The sequence below is a fragment of the Vicia villosa genome, unplaced genomic scaffold (genome assembly GCF_029867415.1).
Source record: "Vicia villosa cultivar HV-30 ecotype Madison, WI unplaced genomic scaffold, Vvil1.0 ctg.000358F_1_1, whole genome shotgun sequence".
Classification (NCBI taxonomy): domain Eukaryota; kingdom Viridiplantae; phylum Streptophyta; class Magnoliopsida; order Fabales; family Fabaceae; genus Vicia; species Vicia villosa.
Window position 1 is genome coordinate 353,982 of NW_026705161.1, and position 21,709 is coordinate 375,690.

Consider the following 21,709-nt stretch of genomic DNA (forward strand, 5'->3'; position numbering starts at 1 on the left):
TAGTTTAAATACATATCACATAAATGCATATCTGAGCATTGATTTTAAATCGTATGGTTATTATTAAAAATTCTCAGTTTTCATAATAACCAAAGTTCTCATTTGATATGTCTCATATATATATATATATATATATATATATATATATATATATATATATATATATATATATATATATATATATATATATATATATATATATATATATATATAAAATAAAGTTTTCATAGTGTTTTTCAAAACACAGTTTATTCAAATGTCTTTTAGTCTCTCATATTTTAGCATGGTATCCAGAGCCTACTAAGAGACAACTCTTCCCCGTGCTTTACCCAATTGACCCACTGTCTTGCGGTGAGAAATTTTTGGTAAACCGTGTCTTAACTCCGGTTTGCCTTCCATACACTGTCGTGACTCATTCTGGCATCAGTTTTTGAATTTCTCCTGTCAACACCAGACTACCGCCGTCATCTGCCGTCGCCGCTACTCTTTTTGGCGACCTTCCGGGCAGAAGCGCCTCCTTCAATTCGGCCAATCCCGACGATTTTTCCACCACTCCACTCGCCACCGTGCAACTATTCCAGATCCGATCTCAGATTTTATTTTTCACTCACGAAAAACTGTGATCCAATTCAAATAGATCCGTTTTCACCTATTTCGCGTGATATTTTCTCTTTTCAGATACTCATGGCTACTCCTCAAAACTTTACGTCAAACTACGATGATTTTCTCAGTTAGTATCAGAACTCAAATTCTATTGCTTCAGTTGCATACACTCGTAATCATTATGTTTGCCTCTCTCAATCATCTTCTCTTGGACCTTGGGTCCTTGATTTTGGTGCGTCTGATCATGTTACTGGTATTAAAAATCTTTTCTCTTCCCTCTCTACCTCAGGTTTCTTACCTACTATAACTTCTACCAATAGTTCCCAAACCCGATCTGAAGGGATTGGTACTATTCAAATTCTACCTTATCTCTCTATTACTTCTGTTCTCTATGTACCCAATTGAAACATTTAATTTACTTTCATTCGGTCGTTTAACTTGCTCTCTTGATTGTATTGTCACCTTCACTAACAATAATGTTACCTTGCAGGATCGGAGTTAGCGACAAGCGATTGGTGTCGGATGTGAGTCTCAAGGCCTTTATTATCTTTCAGTGTCATCTCAAACATGCTCAGCCAAAGATTCTCCACTCACTATCCATGCTCAATTAGGTCATCACAATCTTCCTAAACTAAAAAAGTTGGTGCCAAGTTTATTGAAGGCATCTAATTTACATGGTGAGTCTTGTTAGTTAGGGAAACACACTCGTAGTCAATTTCCCAATCGATTCAATAAACGAGCTTTGTCCCCTTTTGCTTTAGTTTACTCTGATGTTTGGAGTCCCTCGCATACTGTCTCTACTCTTGAGTCTAGGTACTTCGTCACCTTTATTGATGATTTTTTACGGTGCACATGGTTATTTTTAATGAAAAATAGATCTGAATTATCTTTTATATTTGAACAATTTTTTAAAGAAATAAAACTCAATCTAGTGTGTTTATTCGTACCTTAAGAAGTGATAATGCTCGTGAATAGTTATCCCAACAATTTCAAACTTTTATGTCCAGCAATAGTATTTTCCACCAAACATCTTGCCCTCATACACTTCAACGAAACGGTGTAGTTGAAAGCAAAAATCGGCTTCTCGTAAAAACCACTCGGACCCTCACGGTCTTGATAAACTATCAGCTCGATTACTAAAGTGTGTCTTTCTTGGTTATCATCGATCCCTAAAAGGTTATTGTTGTTATTCGCATATTGTACAACAATACCTCGTATCGACCGGTGTTACCTTCTTCGAGTTTGTTCCATATTTCAAGTCCCGTTAAGTAACTCTGGAATCCCTTCAGAAAATTACTCATACACCTCTTCTAGAAGACCCATTTGCCATTGTCCTCCACCATACTAGGGAACCTGACTCACTAGATACCCTTATGGTTGACCCCCCTACTTCTCGCCCACTTCAAACATATAAGCGTCGTCAATCCACATTTGTCACTGTCATACTTGTACCTGAGGTCGTACTTGTCCCTAAGGTCGTACTTGTCCCTGAGGTCATTGCAGACTCTCCTCCGACATTCTCGCCATCACCGGATCTGATCCTACAACTTGAGTCTGATATTCTGATTTCCCTTCGAAAAAGTATACGTCAAACACGAAATCCTTCTCCACATTATGTTGATTTATGTTATCATTGTCTTTCCCCTTTGCATTATACTTGTTTTTCTTCTTTGTCTTCTGTTTCTATTCCTAAAACTCCAGGTGAAGCATTATCTCACCCTGAGTGGAGGAAAGCAATGATTGATGAAATGTGCGCTCTTCAAAGCAGTGCTACTTGGGAACTTGTTCCTCTACCCCCTGGGAAATATTTAGTAGGTAGTCGTTGGCTTTATACATTGAAGGTTGATCCAGATAGTAAGATTGATCGATTTAAAACTCGCTTGGTAGCCAAAGGATACACTCAAATTTTTGGGTTGGATAATAGTGATACCTTCTCGCATGTAGCCAAGATGGCATCTGTTAGACTTCTTCTAGCCATTGCAGCCATTCGACATTGGCCTCTTCATCAACTTGACATCAAAAGTGCATTTTTACATGGTGATCTTGAAGATGAAGTATATATGGAGCAACCACCTGGGTTTTTTGCTCAGGGGGAGTCATTGGATATGGTGTGTAGGCTACACATGTCTCTTTATGGTCGTAAGCAATCTTTGGGAGCTTGGTTTGGCAGATTCAGCATTGTAGTACAACAGTTTGGTATGATCCATAGTGAAGCTGATCAATATCTGCTTTTTTCGTCACTGAACCCAAGGGTGTATTTATCTTATTGTGTGTCTAGATGATATTATCATAACTGGCAGTGATCAACAGGGAATACTCCAGTTGAAACAACATCTCTCGAATTAATTTCAAACAAAAGATCGTGGTAAACTCTACTATTTCTTGGGTATTAAGGTAGCTCAATCTAAAGATAGTTTGGTGATTTCTTAGCAGAAATATGTTATGGATATTTTGGAAGAAGCAGATTTGTTAAATGCTAAACTAGCTTATACTCATACGGATACAAGTGCAAACTACTACCCAATCAGGGGGGGCCTCTATATGACTCGGAAAGGTATAGGAGATTGGTTAGACAGTTGAATTATCTCACAGTCACTCGTTTGGACATTTCTTTTGCAGTCAATGTGGTAAGCCAGTTCTTAAATTCCCCTTGTCAGGAACACATGGATGTTGTCATCCGGATTCTAAGATACATCACATGTGCTCCAGGAAAAGGTATAGTGTATGAAGATAAAGGATATACTCAGATAGTTGAATACTTAGATGCTGATTGGGCATGGACACTCATTGGTAAATAAGCCACTTCTGAGTATTGTGTACTTGTTGGAGGATATCTTATATCCTGGAAAAGTAAGAAACAAAATATAGTTGCAAACTTGTAATATCAAGCGCCGAGGCAGAGTATAGGGTCATGGCAATGGCAACATGTGAACTCATTTGGTTAAAATAGTTGCTTAAAGAACTTCAAATTGAAGAAGTAAGATAAATGACACTTGTTTGTGATAATCAAGTTGCATTGCGCATTGCTTCAAATCTAGTCTTCCATGAGAAGACCAAACATATTGAGATAAACTTTCACTTTGTCAGAGAGAAGATTGAATCATGCAACATCGTCACAATTCTTGTGAACTCTAATGATCAATTGGCAGATGTGGTAACAAAATTCATGCGAAATCTTAGAACTTATTATATATGTGACAAGTTTGGTGCTTTTGACTTATATGCTCAAGCTTGAGGGGGAGTGTTGATATTTGTAAATATAGTGTTAAGAATATTTGTATATAGAATAGTCTCACATCGACTATATCATATAGTTAGCTATAATTTCTCTCTATATAATAAAGTCTCCGCAGTGCTTTCTAAAACACAGTTTATTCAAATATCTCTTCGTCTCTCGATTTTTAACATGTAAAGAGAAATGGCCCTAATCGAGTCTCTCGAATTTTAACATGTAAAGAGAAACGGCCCTAATTGAACATGATAAATCTTCATTCATAATGAAAATAGAAAAGGGAAAATCAAATTAATTTCTTTAATCAACTTTAATCAATAAATACGCATTTTAGTTATAGCATAATTTCCCTACTTTCCATGCCTCACTATAATCCACTACCAACATTTTCCTCAAAAAATTTACTTAACAATATTATTTTATATATTCGGTCGTGTACACAGCACAAGATTAACATTATAATTATTATCAACTAAAGTATAAATCAGAGTGGCATAAGCACAGCATGGGAATGGGGAAAAGGACTTCATACTAATCATATGATTCATATCAAGCTCTTGGGTAGAATCATAAAATAGATCCACCCCTCTACAGTTCAATGGATTGAAACTAGTAATTGAAGACAGACTGATTAATCTAATGAACTATACCTATAGTAAAATCTCGATGAAATAGAAATACAAAAAGGGATATTAAACGTCTCAAATTAGAGTGATCAATGAGTCCAGCGAGCGCAGGAAGCAAGTAAATGTTACTCCTCCAACAGTTATATGCTGTATGTACACCGACTTCAGAGCCAGCTTTTCATAACATACATGGTAGAACGCAAGAAGCTGACAGAAGTATACAATGGCTTTTGCCTACAACTTCTGGCGTGCAGTTCCCTAACTACCAAAACCCTTCTGTATTTTACAGCATTGGGAAAAAAGTTGTACATTACAAACTGCAAAACAGCAAGTGCCAACTATACATTGACATGATTATCAGCATTGCTACATTATTTATCAATTCTAAGATTGTTACATAGATGGCCAAGTTCAGGCCTTGCATCCATCCATGCAGTAAATTCAATATTGGAAGGAGCGGTGCAGTAAAGGTAAGATCTGAATGTGATGAGAAAAAAATACCGCCTGCAAACAAAGGTAATACGTAAAATGGAGGTAATCGCCAGTATTTAAATGCTAAAAAATAAAGCCACCATTTTCCGGACTGTCTTGTAGATATAACTAGATAGATAGAGTTGACAGTTTTATGAGATTAACATCTTACCAAATCTATCATTGAATTGGACTGAAACTATATCATGCTTATCATTCTCAAATATTTCAGATTATGCTAACAAGTGTCATAAAGCACGGAACAAGGAATCAACAATAACAAGTTTTACTGAAACCAAAGGATTGAAGGTTATACTCATCAATCAAAAAATAATTTTTTTAACTAATTCCCTATATAGCAATCATTAGCAAGACCCTTTCTATTTAACCATGCACGTGATGTTCAAAAAATTCATTAATCCAACATTGTTTAAATGTGATAAAATTAGCATATATGCCGTATATTATACTTCTTCAAGAAGCTTATTATTATATTAGTCATTTCATAGTATATTCCTGTTTAAATTTTATAGAATTCGGTTAAAAATAATTTAATAGTGCATCAACTCTAACAGCACTATTGACTGACTTAAAAAAACACTACCATTGGTTAATAATTAAAAGGAAAAGGGAAAATACAACTGGAAAGCAAGAATGTTTCAGTTGAATCTGAAGAATACCTCAAAGCCTTGATACCCATGTCCATAAGATAGGCACGTTCCTCATCATCACCGTCAGTAAACTTCTCAAATTCTTTACAATAATAAAGAATATCATCGCGTAGATGCCCGGCGCCTGCACATCTGTTGAACAAAGAAAATTTCAGTACCTCCAATAAAAATTAGGATATGCTGCCATATCAACCGTCCCTCAGTAAATTGTGCATCAGTTTACTAATTTCATAACCGCCAAAGAATATTTACAAAGGTAATAAGTAGGTCACTGACAATTCCTTTTCAGCCCAAGAAAATAGAATAGACATGGAGAATACTATTATTTTCAACAACACAAGTTCCTACATGAGAGAACAGAACCACCGCAGCATGCACTTTGATAATGATTAAGTTTCTTAACGTTAAATATCATTTAGTTAGCAAAGCTTTATGACCCCGGACATTGGTCCATAACCTGTCAATAACAATGCCAAGATCTGCATTGTTTTGGGCGTGAAGAATACTACCAGTCTATTAATCCCAACCATATCTGTTTCTACATGTTTATATAAGTTATTATCATATAATTAGAAAAGCTTTATGATCAAATTCTGGTTAATAACCTGTCAATAACAATGTCAACGTCAGCTTTGCTTTGGGGACCATGTATAAGGACTCTTGTAAGGCTCAAAATGTCACGATAATCACCCATCTTGAGTGCTGCTTCATTAGAAGCTCGAGCAGGAAAGTTTTCTTCAGTCTCTGTATACTGCTGAGGACTAGGCAATGGCTGAGGGACTGGGGATGCAAAGTTTGCTTCTGCGCCGAGTCTAATACAGATAATGGCCATTGCATATGCAACTCCACCAAAACCAGTGTGTGATACAAAAAGATAACTCTCTGCAGAGCTACAAAAAGCAAGAGTTTAGAAGTATATTATTAATATTTAAAGAATTGTTTCAAGAGATTAAATCATGAATATACTGTTCCTAAACAATACGTAAACAGATGCCCATGGAATGTGATAAGAACAATGTCACTATTTCCCCTAACCTACCAGATAGAACCATCAATTATTGTTTAATGATGATCTAAAACATTACATGAACGGCAACAATTTCATCATGGAGAGATCGCAAGATCCCTCTCAGAAATTTAAGAAAACACCATTAAACTTTACAAAACGTGTGCCAATAACTTCCTCGTATTTAGTAGGAATACTTACTCATCTTTACAGCACTGGATTGCATCAACATCAGAGGCCAAAGCATCCCTCTCCCTCGTTAACGGTATCCTCTGATAGACAATATCATATCCCTCATCCTTTAGAGCAGAATAAACTTCTACAGTTGTTTTCACATCATCTGCTGAAGTCTTTTCCCAGTAACCAACAACATTAGACTGGTTTGTTGAAGGGTTATATTCTTCCCGGTGAAACAGCATCAGCCCACCAGACTGTCTAATTTCAGCTATTATATCTTCTTTCAACCGTGTTTCCATGTGTTCCACCTGCATTGCAGTTACCATGAGTTGTACAACAAACCATGTTATGATATGATCAGATAGATACATGATAGTACAAGATGACACACCACAGGACCAGTGATTCCGACATGCTTGAGTGTATCGTAGGGTTTGTTTAACTCCCTTAGAACAAAGGGAGTGCCCTTGATATAGACAACTGCTTCCTCTCTCAGGTCAGTCAAAATTACTTTTCGAGCAGCTGAGGCTTTTGCTTTAGGAATAGCACCCAGATATTTTAGCATCTCCTTGGCACCAGAGATGGTTGGAGTCGCCATGCAATACACGGAGTATTCATCAACCTTGGGGAAAAAGCTTTTAGGCATTATATAATTTCACAAAATCTGCGACAAGAAAAATATGAAACATGCACGTCCGAGCATACACGCAAAGAACAAACCAGCTTTTGGACACAGATAATGCTCATCTATTACCCCATCCCTAAGCCAAATTTTTAGTTGCATCAATGAAAGCTACCACAAATGCATGATCACAAAGTTGACAATAGTTATTCTCTATAGCAGTCATGTATGTGAGCTTACCTTGTAAACATGCGGTGCGCCGTGTATTTGTATATGGCTAGAAGTTCTCTGACCGGGAAAGAAGTACATTTTTAGGATGGAGCCTTTTCCCAGAACTGAACCACTACGGGCCTTAACAAATGCCTCCATCACTGCATCTCCATGTTGAGACTCTTGTGGTGCTCTCAACTCTTCCTGCAATTAAAGTTGGCAAATTAGCTTAAGCTTAATGTTATGTCAAGTTGGGGAGGGGGACAAATAACTTCAAGTAGAAAAGAGATTTACAGGAACAGTGAAAAATCGTCCCGGTCTCAATCGTATGCTCCATTTCATAGCCTGCACCTCTGGTTTCTGATGCAACCAATTCTTAAATGACACTTTGGATTCACCTTCTCCACAAAACCCATCAAATGCTTCACTTCCAAGATATGCTGCAAAAGCAATAAGACGGAAATACCGTTCCAAGTACTCAGCACCACGATTTAATGCAACCCTCCTTACCCTTTGCTCAACATGTTGTTGATTGAATACTTTCCTATATTCTAGAACGGCTTGGCGAATGTTTTGAAGTGCAGAACATCTATCAATAATACCATCTAAGGCCTCTCGGCACTCCACCCCATTATCAAAAAATGCTGTTATCTTCCATAACAAGAGGATGTCATTTATACCAAAAACATGCTTTTGTTTTTCATCTGTCTCTATTTGCAAATTATTGGGGGCACCAACATAACCCCCAGCTTCATCTCCACTTGAGAAACCGCCATCCACATCTTCCTGGATTACATTATCTCCCAGTATTTTAATAGGCCTCCCATAATCAATTCGATGTTTCACAAGGCAAGCTATGACAGTACCTGTGGTTGTTCTGCCCCTACCCATCTGAAATATGAATGACGCATTAGCAGTGAGAGATGAAAAGGAAAATAAGATACAAGAGAAGAGCCAATACACAAATATAGAAAGATATTCATAAAGAATACAACAAAAGATATGAAAGATTAAGAAACTACCTGACAATTGAAAACAAAAGCAGTGTCCTTTGTAGCAGAAGTAATATTAAAAGCCATTGTGTCAAAATCAGAACTTTTAGGAGCTTTTCCATCAGTGATAGGCACACGTGCATACTTTATGGGAAATCCATCAGCCTCCAAGCTTTTAAAAACTTCGAGTGGGGTTTGAATTACATCAGAGGTTACTTGCTCCCAAGCATCATATATCTGCCCATCATCTGTTTCATGAATAACCATTATGGCATTGTTATACTGCTCAGCTTCCCTTAAGATATCTTCTTTTAACCGGGCTTCCATTTTCTCCACCCTTTCACGCCCAATTCCCTACAAGACATTCACACAATTGGCATGAAAATTCCAAACTAAAATAAAATTCAGAAAGGCATCAAATTGTACAAAAATTAAGAGAAAACCATACTTCCAAACCATGGATTATAAGTTTTTAAGTTTTATCTAACATAATATTAAGCGAAATGGTAATGTAATGACATAGTCAGATAATTGGTGAACACCATCTTAGAATTTGAGTTGGACCTAATTCATCCATACAAAACCAGCATCTTAGAATCTGGGTTAGACCTAATTCATCCTAAGGTATTAGAAGTTAGGTTGGGTTTGACACAACACAACCTTACAAAACTGGCTACTAAGAGGAGGGCTGCCCAAACTTTATAAGCACTACATAGGCCATATCTCTAGACAATGTGGGACTAAATCCACCCCTTCACACCCAACACAGTTGAAGATGATGGAGCCTACAATAAAGGCAACCCAAATGCCATAATAGGCGGCTAGGGGCGGACCACAACGAAGGTGAACTTTCCAGCATAAGGTGAGAACTATCTAGTATCTACCACTTATAAACACATGTTCAGTCATTTCTCATCTAATAAGGGACTCTTAACACATCTCCCCCACACCCAAGACTGAACACCTGACTCGAGTGCTCGATGGTGGTAACTTGATAGCAGGTGGCCTAATGGGTTTATGTAAAGTGAGGAATACCCACCACTTGTAAATATAGATATAATTCATAATTCGTCCAACGTAGGATTCGTAACACACCAAAAACTATAAAAAGAAAAAACAGCACACTAAGCATGCGTGATCTCCATGTGTGTGAACAAGACCAACACTATCCATTAAACTACACTACTTATCTAAATACAATATTTCTCACTTCAACTAGTACCTTCTTTTCGAAGATGGTGTCATATACTCTAACAGTACAACAAGCACAGCTGTGACATCCTATTGACACACTACAGGAAAAACTGTGAAGGCTGATTGGTGATGTATGAACCAGGGGATTGTAAGCCAGATGAAAAGTAAATTGTTCTGAATTCAGTTCCTAGTTAGCAATACCCCTTTCTCAATTTAAAAGTTTATTGAAGAGATACCAAAGACTAAAAAGTAACTTTTACCGTGTATTCCCGCATGTTTTTGTACGGTCTTTCAACTTCACGGAGAACAAATGGTTTCCCATTGATGTAAATAACAGGTTCTTCTCTCATATTATGCCAAAGTACCGGGCGTCCACCTTTGGAGCTGCCAATCCTTCGAAGGACAGATCGAATACCCTCGATAGTTGGATTTGCAACTCCATAAACTGGAAAGCCAGGAACTTCTCTGAAATTAGGTGCCCCCTCCACTCTTTCAGGCAATCTTGGATTTTGACATCCAGGGCAATGATCACTTTTCAGAACAGTTTGACTTCCAAGTACCTCGCCATTTCTCGAGGCAGCAACCACGCCCATCTCAGAAGGACGGCCGTCAGTAGATTCAGCTATCTTATTTAGTGACGGTTTCAAACTGGAATATCCAAGTGCACCCATTGGATCTCTCCTCAGCAACCTGCAATGCAAATAGACGGCATATGAAATAAATTACGTGTGTATATCTTTAAAGAGCGCAAAATCAGCAATTCATCCAAATCAGATTGCAATCAAAATCCAATTGGGGAATAGTTATTCAATTATATGAAGGAAGAGAGTGTTTAAGAAAGTAATGATGGGTGAGGGTGAATAATACTATATTATTAGCAAGAGACTATAATGCAAATGCACTATATATCTGGAATTTTTCGGTGAATATAGACCACCGAAATCTCTAAACTATAAGGAAGTCTCCCCCGAGACCGTTTCCCGATAATTGATATAAGCCACAATATGAACAGAAAAAGTGGCCCAGTTCTTTCTTGGGTAACAGAATATTATGGAATCATAGTGTAAAGTCCTAATATATAGTGATTGACAAAATGTTTACACAGTTAGACAGATCATCATTTCCCATTTACTTTTGTTATAGATTTGTGTACCTGATGACCATTAAAGATCTACTGCAACGAATGTTTCATCCCTCAATATCAATATTAGATTAAGGAGCCCACAACCTTAGACAAAAAACTGAGAAAATATCTACTTTTGTTAATTTTAATGGATTGGGGAATGTAACTGCTATTTGAAAGTAATTTAGATGGGTGTAATTTACATTTTTGACTGGTCAAGACTTACTTTTTGTCCAGCACTGTTGACATTTTTTTAAAATATAAAAGGCTAACTTGACAAAAAAAATGACTAACTTGATACGAGAAAAAAAGAAGATAAAAGACTACATTGATATGATAAATCAAGTTAAAGGACCCCTGGTGCAACTTTTCCTATAGAAATTCTAGCCCAAGGCCTTCTTTGGAGCCAACTTATCATTGGAATCCTTAAAGGGTAACTTTGAGACAACCAATAAGCTTTCAACTTACCAAATACTTCCTCATAAATCAACAGGTCTTCACTCAGAAAAGTTAATGGCAATCTGAGAACTACGCTAGCACATACATAATCCCTGGTGGTATGACTCAGTTGATTAATAAAAGTTTTTAGCCTAAGAGCAATATTGATATCAGGGATTTCTTTAATACCAGTGATGATGGCAAGGTACAGGGAAACTGGGACCTTGTATTGAACAAGACATCATGCCTCCAAGTAGAGGCAATCTCAGTTGCATTTTCAACTTTTTAATGCTGCATATATATGGCAGAAAACTGCTCCCTAGCCATAGCCAGTTTGACCCAATATAAATGGGAGTCATGGGACCCACTGTCCTAAAGAAAACTTTTATGTAAAAAAAGTTAAAGAAAAAAAACTTAAGACTATACACCGACTATTGGGAGGGAAAAAATAAGCAACCTGCGAATAATGCTGTAGAGCTCTGGCCTAGCTCTCATCCAGTCAGTAAAACTACTGTGGCTAGCAGACCTAGCTCGCAGTGCAGCCATTTCTGAATGTATGTATACAGCAAAACATATCAAAAAGTAGTATCTCTCCAAGTACTCTACAAAAAAAGAAAGTGATGCCTCCCTTTTCATCTCATCTGGTTGCCGCAGAATACTATTACGATAAGTGGCAATTGCTTCACGTAAGTTCTGGAACAAAAGCAAACAAGGATTAAAGGATGACTCGTCAGTTAATATATAAAAATCCAACTGCCACATACAAAGAAAAGAAATTTGCAACATCTAAGAAGCAGTCTAAACAACCAAGGAGTTTTCTTTCTTTTTTTTTGTTTTTGCGAGGTGTCCCCACATTCTTAAGGTGTGAGACTAATCCTCGCTCAGGGTACTGAGGCTGTCCCTCCTTAAAAGTACTTCCTTGGAGGGATCGAAACAGATACCTGCATTGAGGCACACTTGTCAATGACTTTATCAACTTGTCTTTTCCCCTCAACACCACCCTGGAAGCAAGTAAACTAATTAGGACAAATAGAACATATTTTGCATCACCTAAAAGCAATATTAAAGTTTATACTAATACCTCTAGCACACGAATCAAGCTTCTTATGACAGTGTATTCTCCCCTTCGAATTGCCTCCTCAGAGTTAGGCATATGGTCTGGGACATTAGCCAGATATTGAGAAATTGTACCAACTGAGTTGCTTCTTGAAATCCCTATAATTTTAATTTTATAAATCAGAAATATATTGAAGAAAGAAAAAGAAAAAACTGAGACATGGGAGAACAAAGCTCAGAACTCATGAGGGACACAAAATAAAGCTTTAAAAAGTCTCAAACTAGAAAGATCAAGTTTGCAATGACCAAAATTTTTATTAATTAAGATAGGATTTAAATCCCACCGAGTGAAGCTTGAGCGGCTAAAAGCAAAAAGAAGCAAGCTTTCCAGCACAACAATATATCCAACTCAAGAAGCAGAGCTGGATGGAAGATAGATTCAAACATTTTGCTATTGGATATTCAACTGGTAATCCTATGATCTAAGCTGAATGACGGAGTAAAAATAAATGTATTGAAATTAGTAAAGAAATTCAGAATCATTGAGCATAAGCTCAAATATCTTTCTAATTAAACAACGGTTGTTCAGTACATACCCCTCAGTAATCAAATTTTCTTGGAACTAATGTATTGTGTATGCATGGGTAAAGATTTGTAAACAAATAGTCCTAACTTATTGTTCTAGTCCAGCCCATCAATGCTGAATCCAATGGGTGGGTTGAGTTTTTTCTCACGTGCATAATAGGTAATTGCTCTCTGGTCATGTGTTAGACCTGTTCATAGTCATATATGCTGATGCAGATGACAACCCTGTTCTCATTAGCTAGACAAGGACCCCGTAACCTAGAGGTAATATGAAAAAGAAATAAACTCTTCAGAAAAGACCTGAAAGGCTGTATTTCCATATTTGTACATTTTACAAGAAAGAAGCTAGAGAAATAGTTAGCTGATCTTCTACTGAGCTAATAAACTAAATCAGAACCCAGGTAGACATACCCAATACAGACAGGACAGACAGACTTGCTGATGTCTCGTTGACAAATAAAATTAAAACTGCTACACAAACTTAAAAAGCTATTGACATTTTTATTTAAGCAAATGCTGAAAAGCTTGGTCATATCTATCGTATTGGTGTAGCAAAGCGCGTCTTAATTATTTTACTTTTAAATCATTAAACAAGGAAGTCTATATAGAAAAAATCAAACAAAATAAAATGCGTACCAGAAGCTCCAATTCGATTCAGATAAATCAAAGTCGCAATGACCATTCCAGTTGTAGTTCGTCCACGCCCCATTTGACAATTAAAAATTATCTCTGTATTTACATCAGCTTGTGAAATTTTATGAACCTAAAATGAACATGAAGAGTATCTAAGATGTGAAGCCAATAGTTTCAGAAAATTGAATGAGTTTTCTATGCATGATAACTTTTGCGACGTACCAAATAAAATCTAAAAGAAATATCTCATTCAGAAGCTTTCTTATTAAAAGAAATATTTAAAATTAACAAACTTACCAAAATATCAAAATCCTGTTCCTTTGGGGATTTTTCATCAGTTACAGGAACACGTTCGTAATCAACAAGATATCCTTCCACTTGTAATTCCTGGTACACCTACAGCCAAGAAAACAACTTTGCGGCATTTTGTTCAGAAAACTGGCTAAATAGCCTCACGCACACATTAAAGACAAGTTTCACCTATACCTCTAATGGTGTCTTCACAGAATTACACGACACTGATTCCCATTGGTCCACCATCTGACCGTCTGGCAGTTCATCAGTCACAAGAATCTTATTTCCATATCTGTTATGCCATTTTGAAAATAAGATTGTTTATCGTACGATAAATATTAGGGATAAAATACTGAAGGGGACCATGGATATACCTTGCAGCTTCATTCAGAATGTCTTCTTTCAAACGAGCTTCCATTTGTTCAACTCTTTCCCTATTAATTCCCTGATTGAGTACAAAATGCAAAACAATTAGAACCCAAACAAATTTCAGTTGAAAACTAACGAGTTCAATTCAACTCAATTACTATAATCCAATAGTAAAGACAGTTCGGAACCAAAACATACCCCCTCAGGCTCAAAGAGAAAAGACTAGAGCAAAATAAAGCAACAAGAACTCCACAATATCATACCGTATATTCAAGGTTGGAGAATGGTCTCTCCACATCACGCAAAACAAATGGACGCCCATTAATGTACACAACCTGATTTTGAGAGAGTTAAAATTTAGAAGAGATGTCAAGTAGAATTTTAATGGACCATCAATCATCATTTGCAGACCCAGAACGAAACACGTGTTTTTTGGTTGAGTGTTTAACAAACATAATTTTGAACAAACGCGGTTATGTAAAAATTGGTTTGGTAAAAATAAAAATTTAGTTTGAATTTCAGTTATTTGCGTCAGAACATTTTTACTCTAAAAGCAAGTTTATTGGAAAAGTTAGGACAATTTTTTCAATCTAATACAAAAGCATATAACTGCTTCGAGTCAAACCAAAGTTTGTAGTTAGCGTCTATTCTGATTCCCGACCCAAGCAACCGAAAATTTCAGTAAGACATAATGAAGTAAAATCACTTTCGATATTCTACCTACGGCGAATTGAACATCATAATTTTAACAAGACTTTCGGACACAAATAAATTGCAAATTACAGTGAAAATTATGAAGCGCACACACTGGAAATGCTACATCTGAACAACGACACTGGTAATCATTCGAAAAAATGAATAAATTAAACATAATCACAACTGTTAACACACTTTTTTACACTTTTTTTCAGAGGTGTTAGAGAATTCAATCCACTTTCATTTACATAGCATAGATGTCTAAAACCTAAATTCAAAGCTGAAAACCACAGAATTACAAGAAAATGAATATGATACCGAAAAAACGCCATCACTGTTAACTACATGCATAACAAGAGTACTGAAAGTTAAACAAGAAAGTAAAGATACCGGTTCTTCACGCATGCTAATCCAAAGAACATGAACTTTCTTCCCTTCAGTTTCCGCACCAATGTGCTTAAGAACATTTCTGATTCCATCAATCGTCGGAATCGCAACACCGTGAACATGTAACGAATCAGCCTATAGTTAAAATTTCGAAATCGTTAAAAAGAATTACGAAAAGTGATAAAATCTGAGTGGTAGAGATGAAAGATAACAAAAACCTGACGATAATTGGGAGCTCCGTCGATATTCGGACGCAATCGCTTGTTCTGGCAACCAGGGAAATGGTCGCTTTTGAGAATGGTTTTCTTTCCAAGAACAGATCCTCCTCGCAACTTCATTACCTCCTCTGGCTCTTTCGGAATCGACATCTTGTTCCGATTCCGAAGATTTTCGCGCTTGAAAAACTCTCTATAGCTTGTTATTGTTGCTCTTCACTTCTTCTTCTTCGTTTTCGTTTTCGTCTTCTTCTTCGTCTTCTTCACTGCTACAGATTCTGTTGCGATTACCTTCCAATTTTGCGTAATGTGATTTTTTTTTAATATTCGATTGCTATTCGTAGTTGAGAATTTGCACCGGTGTTAATGCTTTTTTTTCATTTCTATTGGACCAAATGTATATATAATTCACATTGTTTTTTTTGTTATTGATTATTATTTTTATTATTTAACCCTTCAAATAATTTTTTTTATGAAATGGGACTTCAAGTTCAAAGCAATGAATATTTAGCATTATTCTTTATTCCCTTTATTATTCCATTTCGAATGCACAGCAGCACAGCACAGAGTCAGTTTTGGTTTGGATAGGGTCGTTTGGAGTTGTTTTTCAAAATATTTTCATTTTTTGGTTCACGTGTTAAAAATTAAAATCAAATGTTAGTATCTATCAATATCCACCACAGAAAATATTTTTATCAACACTGTTGGAATAATATTTATAAAACGTGTTTATGTTAAAATGGTTATTGTCCAAAAAAAATTATACCACATTGGTTGATCGTGATTGACAAATTATTATCCAACTTTATATTCAAGATATGAGTAATCTCCCATTTCATAACAAACGAACAAAAATTTATATGGGTAATGTCTATCATATGATCGTAACGTTCACCAAACAAATATATTTGAGTTTTTAAAACAATTCATCAAATCCAAAAAAATCAACAACTCAATTTAAATAATTAAATTATTATATATTTGCTGGTGTGTGATGATTCAGCGGCCTCTATGACTATGGTTATCCCAATCAAACTAGGTGCTCTATGATTTCCAACCTACGTAAAAAAAAATACTCTCCTATAATAAGGAGGATTAGATTAATTTGTGGTGATTTCAATGTAAGTAACTTAGGTTGATGATTGTTGGCTTCTTAGACAATATTTTTACTTGGGCTAATAATTAACTTGATAACAATTATATTCAATCTAGATTGGATAAATTCCTAGCGACTGATAAGTGGAATAAAATATATAAAAATTATTCTAATAACCATCTTTTTAGATATATTTTTATATTTTTATATCATGACCCTATATTACTTCAATATAGTACTAACTTTGGTTATTCTCCATTGGATTGTTTCAATTATGTGTAATTTGTTTTTTTTTTATTGGTTGTAATGGGGTGAGAGTACCCCAGGTACTCTTTAATTAAATCAAATAACTTTGCGTATCAAAAAAAATAACCATGTTTTTAAATATTTCTTAGGTCAGCAAACAACATCAACAAAATAAGGCCTAAATTTGAGAAGATATGGACCACTTAGGAATAAAGCAAGAACTAGTGTGTATACCCGTGCGAAGCACGGACAAAAGGGGATGGAGAGTTCAGGGTTCTAAATAGTTTAATTATTATTTTATTATTATTTTTTAAAAGGAAAACAAAATCCAAAATTCAAAACTATGATTTATTTATTAACAAAAAAACAAAACTGCAGTGGTAAAAAAGAATTATTTTGACTCATTATTATTAAATTAATGACTATCCCCAACTAAATAAAATTAAAATAAAAAAAAATTAAATCTACAAAAAAGAAAAGAGAGCGCTCCATGACTTCAATTTTTAATTAAGATTTTATCTTATTTATTTAGCTTAAAAAACAAAGACCAAATCAAAAGCACATTTGTTGTTTTATTAAATTTTAACAATTTCCTATTTTTATTTTAGTTTTTTTTTCTATAAGTATTATATTATCAAACAGTATAATTATTAGTATTACTGTTTGTTATTATTTACTACTGTCTCTAAAAAAAATATATTAATCGATAGTTACTTAATCAACCTAGTTAATCGGTGAATGTGATTATTATATTAATCAACCTAGATAATTGGTATATGCAATAATCATATTACTTGTTTCTATTTTTTTGAAATAAAGAGAGATTGTGTGAGTTACATTTTGAAAAATATAAAATATGAAAAGCAACAATATTAAGACTTTTAAAACTTTTAAGAATATATTTATGACTTTTAAGAATATATTTATTTATGACTTTTAACAATATTATTACTTGTTTCTATTTTAAGACTTTTATCTATGATATAGTTATTTTATAATCAACAATATAATTATTTATTAAAAATATATTTATTTTAGGAGCATGTTGTCTAAATATTTAAGAATTATAATCTTTTTATATATAAAATCACTCATACATAATATGTGGATAATAATTAATTTAAAATTTTTAAATCATAATATTTATTCTCCAATTTTTTAATTTCAGCAACATATTATCTTAACAATAACAATAATGGCACTAAAATTTTCACCATAGTCCATTTAAAAATTAAATAAAAATTAATTTATGTATAATAGGAATGTTTAAACCCTAATAAACACAAATACAAAATATTGTGATAATGCATAATAAATATATTTAATATAATTTATTACACATTTATAATTTAAAAAATTCAATATAACTAATTCACAAGTAAAATTAAAAATTATGAAACAATGCATTTTAGAGTGATCAGAGTCAATAATCATTTTTATCTATCACAACAATTTTTTTTCCTTTTATAAAAATAAACATACATTTAATAGGAAAAATCCATACAAATTTTAATAATAATGATATGAGAATACTTTTAAAAAAATATTTAAGACTTTTTATTAGAAATTTGAATAATTATTCTCTCATTAATGGATAAAATTCTAAGAATTACTTATTATTAATGTAAAAAAAATAAAAATATATTATTGAAAGCAGATATTATGAAAAATAATATATTTTTGAAGGAGATATTATAAAATAATATATTATTGAAAGAAGATATTATGACAAATAATATATTTTTGAAGAAGAGATTATAAAATAATATATTATAGAAATATTACGTTAAAAGTAAAGTTTTTAAAAAAATTGAGTGAGATATATTTTTTTCTATCAATATTAGATGTTATTAGTAAGAGAAATATTTTAAAATAGAGAGAAAATTTTTAAGATACATATTTTCAACTATTATAAAGTTGTCTTATTATTCAAGAATTATATATATATATATATATATATATATATATATATATATATATATATATATATATATATATATATATATATATATATATATATATATATATTAATTGAATATAACAAATAATCATTTAAGTATAATAATGATTTAAGGGGATATGAATGTGTTTTTTTAACAAAAATTATTATATGCCAAACATATTTTATAATTGTTCATGAGAGCATTTTATTTGAATTTTTGCTATTTTTTTGTTGTTGCTAGAAATAGACCCCGTAATTACTATTTAAATAAATCAATAAATTTAATATTTTTTATTATTTTAATATTTTTATTATTACCATATGATAAATGTCTAAGAAATATGATGTTAAATAAAATATTGTTAATACAAAATGTTATTTTTTTGGAAGTTAATACGTTATGCACGCCTAATTAATACTACCTATTTAGCATTTGGTCTTTTTTATTTCTTAATTCAAAGGTATTATCAAGGGTGTAATCGGATCGGTTTTGACCAATTTTTGGTTAAAAAAAGGTCTGAATCAATGATATTTTTATCGGTTTGGTTTGGTTTGGTTTTTATCATTTTTCAAAAATGGAACAAAACCAAACTAACCGGTTTGGTTCGGTTTGGTTTAGTTTGGTTGATCAGTTTATAATGTTTAATTTTTAAAACATTATATTCATCGGGATATTCTCCATTATCGTGTCTTTTGGTGTATTTTATGCGATTATTTTTTAAAAAATACATGTTATTTATTTCATGTTATATATGAAAATTAACAAAGAGAACTTGAACACGAAGAAGACCCATAATATATCAGAATGACGATAGTGAAAGAAACAATGGTTGTGGGAAGCAAGAGCAGCAGTTCTGTGAAAGCATATGTTTTGTGACTTATCGTTTCTACTTTCTATACTTTAGAGTTTGGTTCTAGAGGCATGTTTTGCTTATAGGAAGAAAATGTAAATAAAGATGGATAATGGTTGGACTGATAAAATATTTGAGCTGAATAAAATATTTAGAGCTTTTATTGGTTCGGTTCACCGATTTGGCGGTTCCTAAAAACGAAAACCGAGAACCGAACCAAACCATATCGGTTTTTATTTGTTTGGTTTGGTTTTTGAACCAAATCAATAATAATCAATTTTATTTCGGTTTGGTTTGGTTTGTCGGTTTAATTGGGTTTTTTTGATCCGCTTACACCCCTACGTAATATGGTTTATTTATTAATCAAAAATTATAATTTATTAACAAAATAAATTAAATGAATAGAAAATAAATAAAACAATATTAACAATATATAATTTTGGATGTTAACAAAAATGTTACATAATTCATTTCTTAAAAAAAATGTTTGTTAAAAAATATTTATTTAGAAAATTATTGATGAGAAATCAATAATTTCATTTTTAAATTCTTTTTTATTTTTATTTTATTTAATTATTTTAATTTCTAACTATTTCCTTAATTTTATTTTAGTTTTTATTTTTATTTTTTTTGTCTATAAGTATTATATTATTAAGTTGTAGGATTATTATTAGTATTATTGATTGTTATTATTTACAACTGTCTCTATCTATTAACTATAAGAAAAATACACCAAAAACCTTTCCAAATGCACCCTTAATCATTCATAAATTAGCAGTCTATTATATATAATATTTACAATTACATCTAATTTTCTATATGTATAAACTTGAGCTCATGATGAATCAAATCTCCATAATTTCAAAACCAATTTAAAAACAAAATCAAATCGCAACCAAAAATCACACAAAATCACAATCACATTTAAAACAAACTTCATATTCAATTATGTCACCTAATTCTTTTCTTTATAAAAATACATTGAAAATTAGAACAGAGGGAAGACAGGAAACAAAAGAACCGAAAAAAAATAATCCACACAAACTTTGTAATACAGTTACCATGTTACCTTCACAAAACACCTAAGTCAAACACCCTAACATCAACCATCAATTTGTTTTGTCACCCTAAAATAATACCCTTCACCCAAATCACCCACATATCCAACCTTACAATAAGCTATCTTCCAGCAGCCAATTCTCTTACCACCATTAACAATACACCAAACATCAAAATGTCAGAGAACAAAAACATAACAACACCAACAACACCAACAGTTCACAGTTTTAAAGAACATTCAGATTCATCCAAAAGGAAATAAAGTATGATGTCGTCGCTGTTCTCTATGAAACCATCGTCTGACGAAGATCCACGGAGATAACAGCCACCGCACACGCTTTATGATGAAGTTTGTTCCATAGTCTTTTGTTGGTGAAGTTTTTTAAGTCCCTAGAGCTTTTGTTGGTGCTGTTATATCTGATTACAGTGGTATCAAGCAAAGATGTGAACTTCATCTATAATGAATTCTTTCCTTCAAAAACCTTCATCTATAATGAATTCTTTCCTTCAAAAACCTAACAGAAATTGAAAAATACATAAAATATGGAACGAAATATAAATGACAGCCCAGCTCAATCAAAATCAAACATGTTACACAACTTCCACCCCTTCAATATTTTAACAACATTCTACAAAGAAAAAAAGAACAGTAAAATAATTAGCACTTAATAAATAAGTCAAAAATGTTCCCATCAAAATATGGATCGGATTTTGATTCTTCCAGTTTTAAAAAAGAATGTAAAATAGACCAAGACAATGCTCATTTATAATTAGCTCCTTATGTTGTTGCATAATAGCACCAGCCATATCTGCAACATGGTACAAAACCATTTATTGCAAGATACCTTAACTTCAATCATTTCTTCTGAAATGAAATCAAATGCATAACTTACTGGATCACTTAAGTTCTCTTAC

At 33.4% G+C, this 21,709-nt stretch overlaps 1 protein-coding gene across 1 annotated transcript; it reads right to left on the bottom strand.

The window, feature by feature from the left end:
• Positions 1 to 4,507: 4,507 nt before the first annotated feature.
• On the bottom strand, positions 4,508 to 15,974 carry LOC131627324 (uncharacterized). The gene is made up of 19 exons (XM_058898161.1): positions 15,604 to 15,974; positions 15,389 to 15,520; positions 14,566 to 14,637; positions 14,308 to 14,378; positions 14,126 to 14,225; positions 13,937 to 14,035; positions 13,643 to 13,769; positions 12,447 to 12,580; positions 12,307 to 12,366; positions 11,823 to 12,058; positions 10,065 to 10,494; positions 8,641 to 8,964; positions 7,913 to 8,509; positions 7,649 to 7,822; positions 7,178 to 7,408; positions 6,811 to 7,094; positions 6,209 to 6,493; positions 5,613 to 5,735; positions 4,508 to 4,965 (listed from the first exon to the last, which is right to left on the bottom strand). Exons 1-19 carry the CDS (start codon positions 15,751 to 15,753, stop codon positions 4,833 to 4,835), a joined length of 3,762 nt encoding a protein of 1,253 aa, XP_058754144.1. The 5' UTR covers positions 15,754 to 15,974; the 3' UTR covers positions 4,508 to 4,832.
• Between the last annotated feature and the right edge of the window lie 5,735 nt (positions 15,975 to 21,709).

Bases quoted from the DNA above. Each gene is read 5' to 3' on its own strand.
- LOC131627324 (XM_058898161.1), bottom strand. From the start codon at position 15,753: ATGTCGATTCCGAAAGAGCCAGAGGAGGTAATGAAGTTGCGAGGAGGA. The intron at 7,823-7,912 runs GTAAATCTCTTT...CTTTAATTGCAG, and splicing joins GACGATTTTTCACTGTTCCT to GAAGAGTTGAGAGCACCACA. The intron at 7,409-7,648 runs GTAAGCTCACAT...TTTTTCCCCAAG, and splicing joins GCGCACCGCATGTTTACAAG to GTTGATGAATACTCCGTGTA.